The 12,586-nt window shown below is 51.4% G+C and overlaps 1 protein-coding gene across 1 annotated transcript in view; it reads right to left on the minus strand.

Moving 5' to 3' along the window:
- Window positions 1-3,928: 3,928 nt before the first annotated feature.
- IFFO2 (intermediate filament family orphan 2) overlaps window positions 3,929-12,586 on the minus strand; it is a 56,572-nt gene continuing 47,914 nt past the window's right edge. The window contains exons 4-9 of the mRNA XM_036746946.1: window positions 12,092-12,232; window positions 9,835-9,974; window positions 6,161-6,281; window positions 5,728-5,820; window positions 4,895-5,025; window positions 3,929-4,145 (exon numbers count right to left, since the gene is read on the minus strand). Of these exons, the coding sequence (XP_036602841.1) occupies window positions 4,040-4,145; window positions 4,895-5,025; window positions 5,728-5,820; window positions 6,161-6,281; window positions 9,835-9,974; window positions 12,092-12,232 (732 nt within the window). The 3' untranslated portion in view covers window positions 3,929-4,039. The remainder of the gene's footprint in view (window positions 4,146-4,894; window positions 5,026-5,727; window positions 5,821-6,160; window positions 6,282-9,834; window positions 9,975-12,091; window positions 12,233-12,586) is intronic.

Here is a 12,586-nt window from a genome sequence, read left to right on the forward strand (position 1 = left end):
TTTTAGGAGGGGCTTGTCCTTGGCATCCTTATCCCTATGAGACTAAATGGGCCTAGGGAGGGGCAGGGGGACTTCAAGATATCTGGCCCTGTTCATTATACAGAGGTAAAAACTGAAGCCTGGACTGCCTTGAACAAGGTCACCCGGCTAGCTAGCGGCAGGGTGGGGATTCTTGGCTCCTGGTCCAGTGTTTCTTGGGCTGAACCCCAGTGCTGCCCTCACCGGCCCGTGGGCAGGTGAGAAGAGCTGGGTGGCACCAGAGAGACAGGGCAGATAAGCTACAAGCAGGCACACACCATTCTCCCTTCAGAAGGCCCTGTACAACCCAGAGCTAGATGCCAACCCACATGCTCAAAACCTTCCCATTTGTAAAAATAAATGAGCAGGTCTCCTGTTTCATAAATAGATTACATGTAGCTGAAGTTACACACACACTTTTCTCTTCACCTTCCATCCACTCACCTCAATTTACTACTTTCCATTCGCTGAGCTATCACTGTTGGCTTGCCATGGGAGAATACACACAGACACGGACACAGACATAGACACACACACACACACACACACACACACGCGCGCGCGCGCGCGCGCGCGCGCACACACACACAGTCCTCTGCCTATTTATCTGAACACTTTGGGTGAAAAATTTGCCAATGGAAAACACAAGGATTTTCTCAAGAATTCTGCCCAGTCTTCCCTTCTCTATACCAGCCCCCTCCAACTCTCAGTGTGTATGTATAATGTGTCTGGCTTCATGGCCATTAAGCAAAAAAAAAAAAAAAAAAAATCAAAAACCCTGCTTTCTCTCTTCTCACCACCCCTGCCACCAAAACCCCAAAAAAGTGATGGAGGGAAAGAAGTGTGTATAGGAACCCTTCTAAAATACCGGCATCAATATGACGCCGTAGCTAGACATAGAAAAACAAGAAAGTATTTACAACTGTACAAAGGAAGGACTGGGTAGTCCCAGTGTTGGCCCTAACAGTGGTGGCTTGGTGGGAGGGGGAGGGGCAATTCTGGGAAAACTATGGGGCTCAGGGAAAGGTGGCCTGCAACAATTTGGAACTGAACTTAAACTAGGCTAAGATCCAGAAACCAGATCTACTAGGAGCTCCCAGAAGGAGGCCAGCCCCAGCCCCTCCCCACTCCACACATTCACCCAGAGGGACTCCTGCAAGTGAGGGGCATCCACAGTCCTCTGGCCTGCCCTCCAACCGGAAGCCAGCCTGGGGGATCGGCTACTGGCAAAGATGACCTGGCCAGAAGGCAGCCTCATTGGCTCCTCTTAACCCAATTATTCACCACCCCACAGGACCCACAGAAAGAAACCACCCAGGGCTAGAAAAACTGAAATAATACAACTAGACATCAGTCACCGTGGCAACTGCAGCAGCTGCCCTCAAATACTTATACTATGGGTCTTAACTCTAAAGATATGTCACCTTCCCATCACCTGGAATATAATGCCCAGAAAGGAGGTTATTGGTGCCTCTGGGACACAGCATGCCATGCAGAGGGATGGTGGCCTCCCTGAAGGGAATCTGCTGCCACCACTCTGCCTGACTCTTCCTCTCGCCCTACAGTTCTGGGAAAAAGAAAAGGAGAATCAGGGAAATCCACTCTGAAAGACCATCAAAGCCCAGGCAGATCCCACTGGTCTTGGGGATATACAAAGAGACAAACCGTGACCGGGAGAGGGGTAATGCACAGGGAGGGGCTGGACATCTCCCAGCCAGAGGGAAATGGAAAGTTCTTCATAGCAGCTGAGGTTGAAGCCCACTGGGCTTTGCTACCCTTTGGTTAAAATTAAAATAGAACTGATGGTTCCATCTAGGATGTGTTTGAACCCTGTTGCCTAAAAACAGAGTGGGGCAAGCAGGAGGGCACTGCTTGCCCCCCCATCCCGCCCCAAGCCACTGTTCCCTGAAGGTTCATGACCAGGGACTGCTTTGGCTAGTCAGAGCTGCTGGGGGGGTGAGCCGCGGCACCTCTGGGCCAACTGAAAGGCGGGGAATCCATCTGCCTGACGTCACCCCGACAACAAAAAAGATGACAAGGCCACTGAGGTCTGATAAATTAGAAGTGGTCACACATACACTTTCTCTTTCCATATATATATAATCTATAATATGTATATTATGTACAGAATGACTTTAAGATAAACAACAAAAAATAACTGGAAAGAAAAAACGTCCCCTTTGGGGAATGAGGTGGTTTCCAAGGGTTTCTTCTGGTCCCCTGGAGCAGGAATATGGGGAAGGATGAGCTCCTTGGAAGACGTAGAAGAATAGCTCAGTAAGAAGCTGTGTCTGGTCTCCTAACGGGATAAGGAGCAGGGGTAACTGGTCCACCCTTTCACCATCCCTCCCCCACCCTGAAGAAAGCAAGGCTAGGCCCAGGGTGTCCATTGCTCCATGGTCCTCCAGGGGGAGCCCATGAGTCAAAATAAAAGTTCCCTCCCAAATGGTAGTGGACACATTTTAAGTCCACTGTGGGGGCTGGCAAGGGACTGAGACGCCGATGCAGCTCAGCACAGCTCCCGCCATCCCGGACCCGATTATCAGGGAGATACCATCTCACTCGCTCACATAACTCCCCATATCAGTCAGTCATCTATCAGTCAGTCAATATAATAGTGCAGAGACTATCTTAGAAATGGTGGTGGGCTAAAACATGCGAGAAATGTTCCCCATCTGGCTTCCACAGACCCACCCCAAGACCCTGACATCCCTGCCCGGCCTCCACTTAGACGGTCTCTTATCAGTGGCTAGAGCCAGCCCTGGGGTGAGAAAGCAAGATGCCATTATCTTTGCCGTGGCGTGAGGGGAAGAGATCCCAACGTGGGAGAACCGGATGATGCTCTTCTACTCCCAGGGTAACATTGGAGAGTAAGGAGAGGTGCCCGCCTGACACCACTGACCCCCTACCTTCTCACAGAGAAAGTGTGGCTCCTAGACCCTCCGGGAGGAAGAGCAATTCTAGTGATTCCCACCCACAATACTGTCTGGGGGAGGCTCAGCCTCAATAAACTAAGAACCGGCCCTCAACCACAGCCACAAGAAGGGACTGTCAACGTTGACTTAGTTCACCACCTCCCTGCTCCTATTTTACAGGCAGAGGGAAGGGAAGGGACTCGTCTTAGGTCACATAGCTAAATCGGCATCCCTGGAAGCAAAGTCACAGCCAAGCCTTTGGGGCAGTTGGAGAGATTGCCTGTGGCCTCTCTCCCCAGGCCAGAGAAAAACCCAAGGTTGGGGCAGGGAGAGGGAAATATCTACATATTTCATACATAAATAAGGCGAGCTCTTTTTTTTTTGCATAGTAGTTTGAACACAGTGTCAATCCTTCCCTTCCCCCCTCCCCCCATGCCTTGTCTTTTCATTACTTGGGCTGAGAAAAAATAAAGGGGTGGGGGCATTTTCCCCGCTCTTCCTCCTTCCCCAAAACATTGGCAGCCCAGATACTTTCTTCCAAGGAAAATATCTGGGAGATTCCCTCCATCCCTTCCTCTGCAGGGAATTTGGGAGCCAACAGCCCCGACCCCTCCCGGGGGGTGGTTAGGGGCCAGTGGGGCAGGACAGGGCAGGGCAGAGCAGGCAAGGAGTACTGCCAATCAGTGCAGCAGGTGGGAGGGTCCAAAATGCCATCCATGCCACCCAGGGGCCTCTGCCCCCATCTGGTAATTGTATATAAAAAAACCAGCTTGGAAGAGTTCTTTAAGCGGCTCAGCTTAAGGGGAAAGGCACAATTAACACCGTATCTCCGGACAGAGTTCGCATTTGTAGTGTAGAATAGAAATTGACAGCACCAATCCTCAGGTGGGGGGCGGTGGGCGAGTGGATGGAGGAGGGCGGTGGGCGGTGGGCAGTGGGTGGGGGGCGGTGGGAAGCAGCGGTCCGATGGGGGGGCGGGGGAAGGAGAGTGGCAGAAGTCCTCCAGGCTGTGGTCAGTGCTGGCTCCCTCGTCCCCCGAGCTCTCCTGGGGTAGGGAGGAGGTCCCGCTCTCCCCCCAGCTCTCCAGGCACCCTCCCTGAGGTTCATCAGCTGACCATTGGCTCCACATCAGGGTCTCTCTCAAAATCATCCTGGATTTCATCTGTGCTTCCTGAGTCGCTGCTGGCCATAGAGCTGGGGGATGGTGAGTTCCTGGGACACAAAGGGAGGGGGCAAGAGTCAGGCTGGGTCTGGGATGTGGGGACAGAGGCTCCCAACATTTAAAACTGGAAGAGCCCTCAGAGAGCTAGCTCCTCATCTGACAGGGGAAGGAACTGATGCCCAGGGAGGGAAGGTACCGTCACTAAGGTCACACAGGTAGAAGAGCTGGCTGGCAGACTTCTGACTCTTAATCCATACCTCTTTCTTTACTTTTACAAGATTATGACCTCATATTTTAGCTAGAGTGCCGAGCCTAGAGTCAGGAGGACTTGAGTTCAAATCCTCAGACACTTCCTAGCTGTGTGACCCTGGGTGAGTCATTTCTCCCTGTTTGCCTCAGTTTCCTCATCTGTAAAATGAGCTGGAGAAAGAACAGATCTTGGTGGTGGGAAGTTGCCTACATTTCCTTCCTTGCCGCTTTCACCCATTGCCCTGGGGCTAAACAAAAGGAACAATGATCTTATCGTCCCCTGTTCCGGCCATCCCACATCTAGGGACAGAGGCCAGCTCTGGGGGTCATATTTAAAAATGTCTATGACAAGCTGGGGCATGTTCACAGCCTGTGTGAAGACCCCCAAGGGATAGGTGTGTCCCTGCCTGCTGCTCCATTTCTGGCTGGCCCTGGCTGTTAAGAAATCCCTGGTTGTAAGGATTTCCCAGCAGCCTGGTAAGGGCAGGATGACAAGGCGGAAGGAGAAGGGACGTGTGAATGGCTGCAGCCCCCAGCCCAGCCCCTCTACCTGTCTGCAGAGCCTTTGATGAGTCGGCGGCATGTCTCCATTTGGACATCCAGGCCCCTCTTCATGCTACACATTTCCATGTATTCATGCAAGTGACGGTTCATATCACTCTTGGCTGTAGCGAGTTCCAACTAGAAGGAATACAGACAACACGTTCTTGCAATAACCTGTAAGCGGACACCCAATTTATTAAGCTCATTTGTAAAATGAGAGCTGAAGGGACAGATGAGGAATGTCAGTGAAGCCAGGACAAAGCTGGGCCTTGAACCCAAACTTCAGGAGTTCCACTCAGGTCCTTTTCTCTCAATGCCAGGAAACTTTCAAGGGTCCTCACCCATAGGCAAAGCTCCCTGTGTGAAACCACCAATGTAGATGAGTAACCCACATGTTATTTCTTGTCTCAGAGGGTTGTCTGGGGGTCCTGAGAAGTCTAGGGTCACATGGCCAGTGTGCACAGAGGCAGGCCGTGAATTTGGGTCTCTCTGGCTCTGAGCCTGACTCTCATCTCAATAATTACCACTATTATTAATTATCACCTCGATCAAGGAAGCTTTCCCCACTAACCTGGCCCAGCCCCACTCACCGCACTACTCCACATTCTCTAAGCACTTATAGACTCAGGTTACTCTAGTGTATGTGCTGCTCTGGGCATCCCAGAGTCTTTTTAATGTGCCTCTCCCATCTTACTCCCGGATGGATTATCAGCTCCTCAAGGGCAGAACCCCAGCCTCCTCTTTCTTCAGACAACAATAGACCTCACGTGGATGGGGCAACTCCACACTTGGGACATTAGGACAAAACAATTCTTCCCAGGACTCCCTGCCAGTCCTCACCTCAATCTGGCCTATCGTCTCCTGGTACTCTTTGTCTCTCGTCTTGAAGAAGGATTCGGTTTCATGAATCAAGTTGCCCAAATTTTCCTCTTGCTAGAAAGATGAAACCAAGAGGCAGATTAGCTAGTTAGGGGGGCAGATCTTGGGATTCCGTGGGGTCCTAGAGTAGTGATCCATGAGATGAGATGGAGCATGAAAACTGGAAGGAAACTTAGAGCCCAGAACGTCAGAGCTGGGAAGGGCCTTAGAACCCAGATCATCAGAGCTGGGAGGGGCCTTATGCATGCAATGCATCCCCCTCAAAGAAGTCCCCCAGAACTTCAGCCCTCCCCAGGTCAGCCTTCATACAGAAGGGGATGAATGGGAGGAAGAGGCTGGGCTCAGGGAGGATATGGGCTCTCTCAAGAAGGGAATGGCCAAGTTCCTTGCTCACCTCTCCCTGCAGGTCAATGGATGGGTTGCAGTTGGTAAAGTCCTCCCAGAGCAGCAAGGTGTCCTCATTCTCTTCCCATGTCAGGCTGTCACAATCATCATCAAAGTCAAAAGTCTCTCTTCTGTGGAGGTCAGGGGGGAAGCAGGAGGGGGAACAACACCAGAAGAGGCAATAAGCGAGGAGAGACACTGACTCTTTGGGACAACAGACTTCAGAGACCAGACACTAAGGACACCCTCCCCAGCCTTAATCCTTCCAAGGTGGTGTAGCAGGGAGAGCACTGGGCCTGGGGATCAGGAAGACCCGAGTTCAAATCCAGCCTCTGTGACCATGGGAAAGTCTCTTAACCTCTGTGTGCCTCAGTTACCTTAACTCTAAAATGGGGATAGTAACACCTATTTCACAGGGTTGTTGTGAGATCAAATGAAATAATATTTGTAAAGCACTTAGCAAGCGCTTAATAAATGCTCGTTTCCCTCCCTTCGTAGAATCACAGAATTTTATTTTATTGCTGGCAGGAACTTTGGAACATCGAATGATAAAATGCAGAATGTCAGAGCTGGGAAGGGCATCCCTTAGAACAGAGAGTGCCACAGCTGGGAGGGGCATCAGAACCCTGACTGCCAGAGCAGAGAGGAACCTTAGAACAGAGAGTGTCACAGCTGGGAGGGGCCTTAGAGGTTATCTAATCCAACCCTGGCATTTGACAGATAAAGGAAATGAGGTCCATAGCTTTTCCTAATACTACCCAGAAAATCAGTCACAGAGCAAAAGTGGGAGCTAGATCTCAGGGACCTGATGCCCTTTCTACATCACCCTCACTGCCTCCCAAAGCTCCTTGGACTATTGTTAAATAGGTAAATATTTCACTGTCATAGGCCTCGAGGACAGGACAGGGCTTGCTTTTCCAGTTTATTGAGAAGCAGGTCTCTGGAACCCCCCATTGGGGTCAACTTTTCCAGGGGAGAAGTGGGGGGTGGGGTAGGGCATGGTTCAAGATCCAGACTTCAAGACTGGTCAAGACCCAGGAAGCAATTCCCAATCGTGCCTCCAGGTGTCTCTGTAAATTCAGGGACTAGGGCCCACAGAGAGCTGCCCGGCTGGTTCCATGGGAGAGAAATGGGCAGAAGGGAGCCTAGGAGGTCTCTGCTCTGGAGCCTGCCTCCCTCTCCCCTCCCCCATTCACTTCCTTTTGAGTGTCTGCTCCCAGTGAAACCAGAGCTGGGAAGTGGAGGTCAGGCCCCCCCGGACAGGACCCCAGGGGTTCAGCCAGAAGGAGGTGGCCTTCTCTAGGGGCCAGAGGAAGCTGATGGCCTCCTTCCCCCACACATATACAAGGATTCCAAGCCCAGTCCTTTCCCACATTGACAGTGTCTGGGCTTGGGAACCAAACCAACTGATTTTAATCAGAACAAAACAAGAGCTGGGATGGTATTCAAAGCCCAGGGCCCCAGTGGAACTTGCCCTGAGGATGCTGCGGATAAATGGCGGTGGAGCCGGAGACAGTTGGTGGAGAGGGGTCCTGAAGAAGGTGGGGCTTGTCTGGCCTTGGGATGGAGGGCTATGGCCCTTTCATTTTTTAAAATAAGCTTTATTCATGTCTTGTATTTTTATGTCCCCTACATTTACCTCCTGCCCCCTACCAAATGAGCCGCCCCTCCGAACAAAGAAAAATGGGGAAAACCAACTGCCCTCATCTGACAGCCAGAGTATGTAGCGCCTCGTGCGCACAAGGTGCCCTACCACCGTGGGCTTTGCTTCGTTCTTTGTCCTTGAAAGTCAGGACCTGGCACACAGTAGGTGCTTAATAAATGCCTGTTGAGTAATTCCCTCCTTTCATTGCAGGGGTGGGGGTTCTGTGGTCAGACAGGAAATGGCCGGCAGAGCCGCCTGCATTTCCTCCGGGAGGGATGGAGAAGTGAGTGGGCCAGACCTTGGCTTGAAAAGAAACGGGGGCAGGATGGAGTGAGGCAAAGACAGAGCAGGGTTCAGAGCAGGCGGCTGACAGGGCTAGCAAGATGTAGTGCTCAGTAGAGAACTGGCCTGGGTTCATCCTCTGAATAGGCCAGTTTGTCTTCCACTTTGCCCCTAACCCTGGTCAGCTATGAGGAGGAGGGGGCTCTAGATGACTTCAAGTCAACTCCCTGCCCCCTTTTCCCCTCCCCACCAAGCTGCTCCACTGCCTAGCTGGCAAGGGAGAGAACCTTCTCTGTAGGCCCAGAACAGTCCATAAATACCCCCTATTGTCACCACCTTTGCCCTTAGAAGCCCTAGTCTGCTTCTGAACAATCCAGTCTTTTGGGGGATTCATTAAATCATCAGAAGTAGTCTTCTCAGGACAATCTGGAGCCAGAAACACTCCTCTCCCCTGGGGCAGGAGCACTTCCTCTCTCCCCCTCCTTTCAGACTCCACTTCCTTTTCCCAAGATTCCAGGGAAGGGGAAGGAGACCTAGAGAGCAGTCACCATCACGATCATTATGAATAATCACATATGTCCCAGTGAAAGAAAAGATGAGAGCAAGGGATAGAGAGCCCAGGAGGGGCCCTGGAGTTCCAATGGCATTCTCACCATGCCAGAGAGGAAGTGAGGCAGGCCCTCTGACGTCAGCTAATGGGACATACAGACAAGAGATGGACAGACCCGGCAAAGCATGGTCTTAAGAACTAGCTCTAGTGTGCGCACTCTCTCTCTGTCTCTCTCTCTCTCTGTCTTTCTGTCTCTGTCTCTCTCTGTCTCTGTCTCTGTCTCTCTCTCTCTCTCTCCCTCTGTTTCTCTCCTCTCTCTCTCTCTCTCCCCCCTTTCTGGAACTCCTGACTTGTTTGGGAATCTCCCAGTCCCTTCTCACATTGCATTCTACATATTTTATATCTCTTAGGATCATAGATTTAGAGTCAGAGACCACCTGGTCCAGAGATTCTTTACCTGGAGGTTCATAAACTTAAAAAAAATCACTATTTCAATATTAGGGTTATCTTTGTAATCTTCTGCATTTTATTTTACTCATTTAAACACATTCTTCTGAGCCCAGACCCTGCCAGAGGGGCCCAGGACACAAAGAATGTTAAGTCTGCCCCAATCTAGTCCAAATCTCTCATCTGACAGAGAAGGAAACTGAAGCCTGGGTAGCTTAGTAACTGAAAGCCAGGACACCTGGCCTCCCTCTCTAAGGAGTAAACAGCAATCCTGGAGTTCACATTTCTATAGCTCTTTAGAGTTTCTAAAAGGACAGAGGGAGGAGACAATTGAAGCCTCATCATCCCCATTTCACAGATGTGCAAACCAAGACTCATGGCCAGGTAGTTAGGAAGCAATGGAGCTGGCATTTCAGTGGATCACAGGTTTTTGAGCTGGGCAACCAAGTCCCAGAGCATTCAAGTGCCTGGCCCAGGGTCATGCAGGTGGTAAGCAGCAGAGCTGGGGTTGGGACCCAGGTTTCATTCCTCTGAGCCTAGTACTCTTCTAGAGGATAGGATCCATCCTCCCAGCTCTAGAACTGGTCACCTAGTCCAACCCCTTTATTTTAGAAATGAGGAAACTGAGGCCCAGGGAAATTACAGAACTCAGTCAAGGTCATACTGGGAGTAAGCACTGAGGTGAAATTTGAACCTAGGTCTCAACTCCAGGGTCAGGATTCTTTTCAATGAACCTCAACTACTTCCCACAAATACTCACAGCTGGTTGAACATCCGCTTCATTTCATCCGTGATGTTCATAGAGCTGACCTCATCATCTGACAGCCTGGTGACCTCCCCATCCTGCTCAGAAATGTCATCCTCTGTGGTTACCTTACGGTCCTTCTTCTTGGATGCTACCTGAACCAGGGAAGGAATGAAGAGGACAGGTGTGACTGGAAGGCTCTGCCTAGATTGAGAGAAGGAGTGGGAAGACCAGGAAAGATGGGAGAGGGGGGCTGCTCCCCCTACGGGGCAATGGATGGAAAGCAGTTGAGGCCAGCCACGGCCAGGGCCAAGCAGTAAGAGCTCACTACAAAGCGGGAGGACGTTAGCAAACAGCGTGAGGGGAAGAAAGGCCACCATGGCAGAAGACCCCCTGATCTACCCTCTCTCTGAGGCCCACTGTCCACAAAAGAGCTCTCTGAGGCTGCCTTCCCCAAAGGGAATGGCAGGAGAGAGATGTCAGGGAACAAGTGAGGCCAGGCGAGATCCAGAACCTAGAACCCACAGAGAAACACCACTCCATGTTTCCTGGGGGCCTCTGACGACATGCAGACAGGAGGATGGGGGGGATACACACAGAGCTCACACACAAAGCTTGGAGATACGAACAAAGGAGCTGGCCTTTGCCCCTTCAAGTTCCTTCCACTGACTACTGGATTGGTGGGGAGGGGAGTAAACTTGCCCCAGCAGTGATATCTTTGCACCCTGCCTCCCTCCAAGTCCACAGTCACACACTTAAAAGCAACAGCACATCCTTTCCACCTGAAATCAAGCAAAAGCCAAACCAAAATTCCCATGTCGAAAAGAGCAGCTTCCCCCAAACAGAAGCAAGCTATGAGAAGGCCACAAACTGTCCAGCAGGCTGGGTTTGCCCAAAAAGCCATCAGCCCCTCTCCCTCTCTCTCCCTCTCTCCCAATCTCTCTCTCTCTCTCTCTCTCTCTCTCACACACACACACACACACACACACACACACACACACACACTTACTAGTGTCCCAGTTAGGTCACTTGGGTCTGGAGCTATGCTTGCTCAGAGAAGGGCCAGATCGAAGGAGTCCTCTTTCAAACAGGTTCTTATCACTAGCTCACCCACGCCTGGCCCTGGCCCTTTGGGGTCAGAATCCCAAAATGGCAGAAAGAGGACCCAGCCCTGGAAACCAACCAACCCCAGCAGCTCAAATGTCAGGCAGCAAACAATGCTAAGTGGAACAAGGATGCCACCACCAGCTCAGAAGGCAAGGACTGTGCATTGGAAGTCGGGAGCCGAAGATCTGGGTCCCAGCCCTGCCACTAACTGGATGACCTTGAAGCAGTGGGACACAGAGCAAGGGGAACCTGATTGAGAGTCCCAGGACCTGGGTTCCAATGCTTACTGCCTTTGTGACCTTGGCCAAGTCAGTGGGCCTCGGTCTCCTTATCGGTTGAATGAAGGGGCACTTGCACTCAACCTAGGATCCTAACTCACTCCTCCATTCTGAGCCTGTTTCCTGATTGGACTGGATGGCCAGCGAGGTCCCTACCAGTTTTAGATCCCTAATTCTAAAATCCATGTCTTCTCACTGGCTCTCAGTCTCCCCTTCTATAAAATAATGGACTTGGACTAGACACAAAGCCACCATGGTCCTTTCTGGCTTTAAATCTGTGTTTCTAAAATCCTACAGCACTTCCCTTCACTGGCTCTTGGTAAAATGGTAGGGTTGTATTTTGCAGAATAGCAAAATCTGTGACTGTGAGCGTGGACTATGGGAGACAAGAAAGAACCGGAGGAGATGTGAGGACATTGGGATGCTACCTCTCAGGGAAATGAGGAGAAAGGGCAAGGGTCCTGAGAGTTACAGAGGGGGTTCTGCTCTTAGCTAGATTGGCTAGGACATCCCGAGGCACCCTAAGACCTAATTACGATTCTGTGAGCCTGCAGGCCAAGATCCAGACAAGCCATCCAGTGACTCAGTCAGCTTTGTTTTGTCTCTAAAGAAGTCATTTCCCTTCTCTGGGACTCAGTTTCCTTATCTGTAAAATGAGGAAGGTCAGAAAAATGAACTGTGAGTTTACTTCCAGCTTTAGCTCTATGGTTCTAAGTCACTTTCCCTCTCTCTGGGACTTGGTTTCCTCCTCTGTAAATGAGGACGATCAGAGATGACCTCTAAGGGCCTTCCAGCTCCAGCTTTCTAGAGACAAGGGTCGGGCCAGGGCTGGGAGGTGGCAGTGGGAAGTGAGGGGTGAGTGGTGAGGGGTGGGAGGCCCTGTTCACCTGAAAGATCTTGGACACGTCTTCCGAGTTCCGCTGCTGTGCGACATCGCACAGCTTGGCCGTGATATCGATTCGCCGGCAGATATCCATGTCCACCTTCATGGCCTTCTCTTGGATCTTTGTGTCCAGGTCTGTCATGGGCTGCAGGGAGGACAGCATGGGGGTTACATGAGTTGGGGGTGGGGGAGAGGACCAGAGATGGTAGGGGCTTATCCCCACCTCACAGAACTCCTTTCCCAGCCTAGTGGGTGGGTGAACAGGAGGTGAGGGAGGGCCTTAGGACTGGGGGGATTACCCCCCCCAGAACCTGTGGGGAAACCTCAACTCTTCCAAGTTGGGAGGGATCAGCCTTCACAAGAGTCCCTGGAAACTGTCCTGTGGTCTGGCACCATGGGGTTATGACTGGCTTGACTTAAGGCCTCCTTCCCTGCTCTGAGGCAGGCCTACAGGGCTCAAAGTTTCTCAGCCAGGGGTCTGCAGCCCTGGCTAAAGACT

The sequence above is a fragment of the Trichosurus vulpecula genome, chromosome 2 (assembly GCF_011100635.1).
Source record: "Trichosurus vulpecula isolate mTriVul1 chromosome 2, mTriVul1.pri, whole genome shotgun sequence".
Taxonomy (NCBI): domain Eukaryota; kingdom Metazoa; phylum Chordata; class Mammalia; order Diprotodontia; family Phalangeridae; genus Trichosurus; species Trichosurus vulpecula.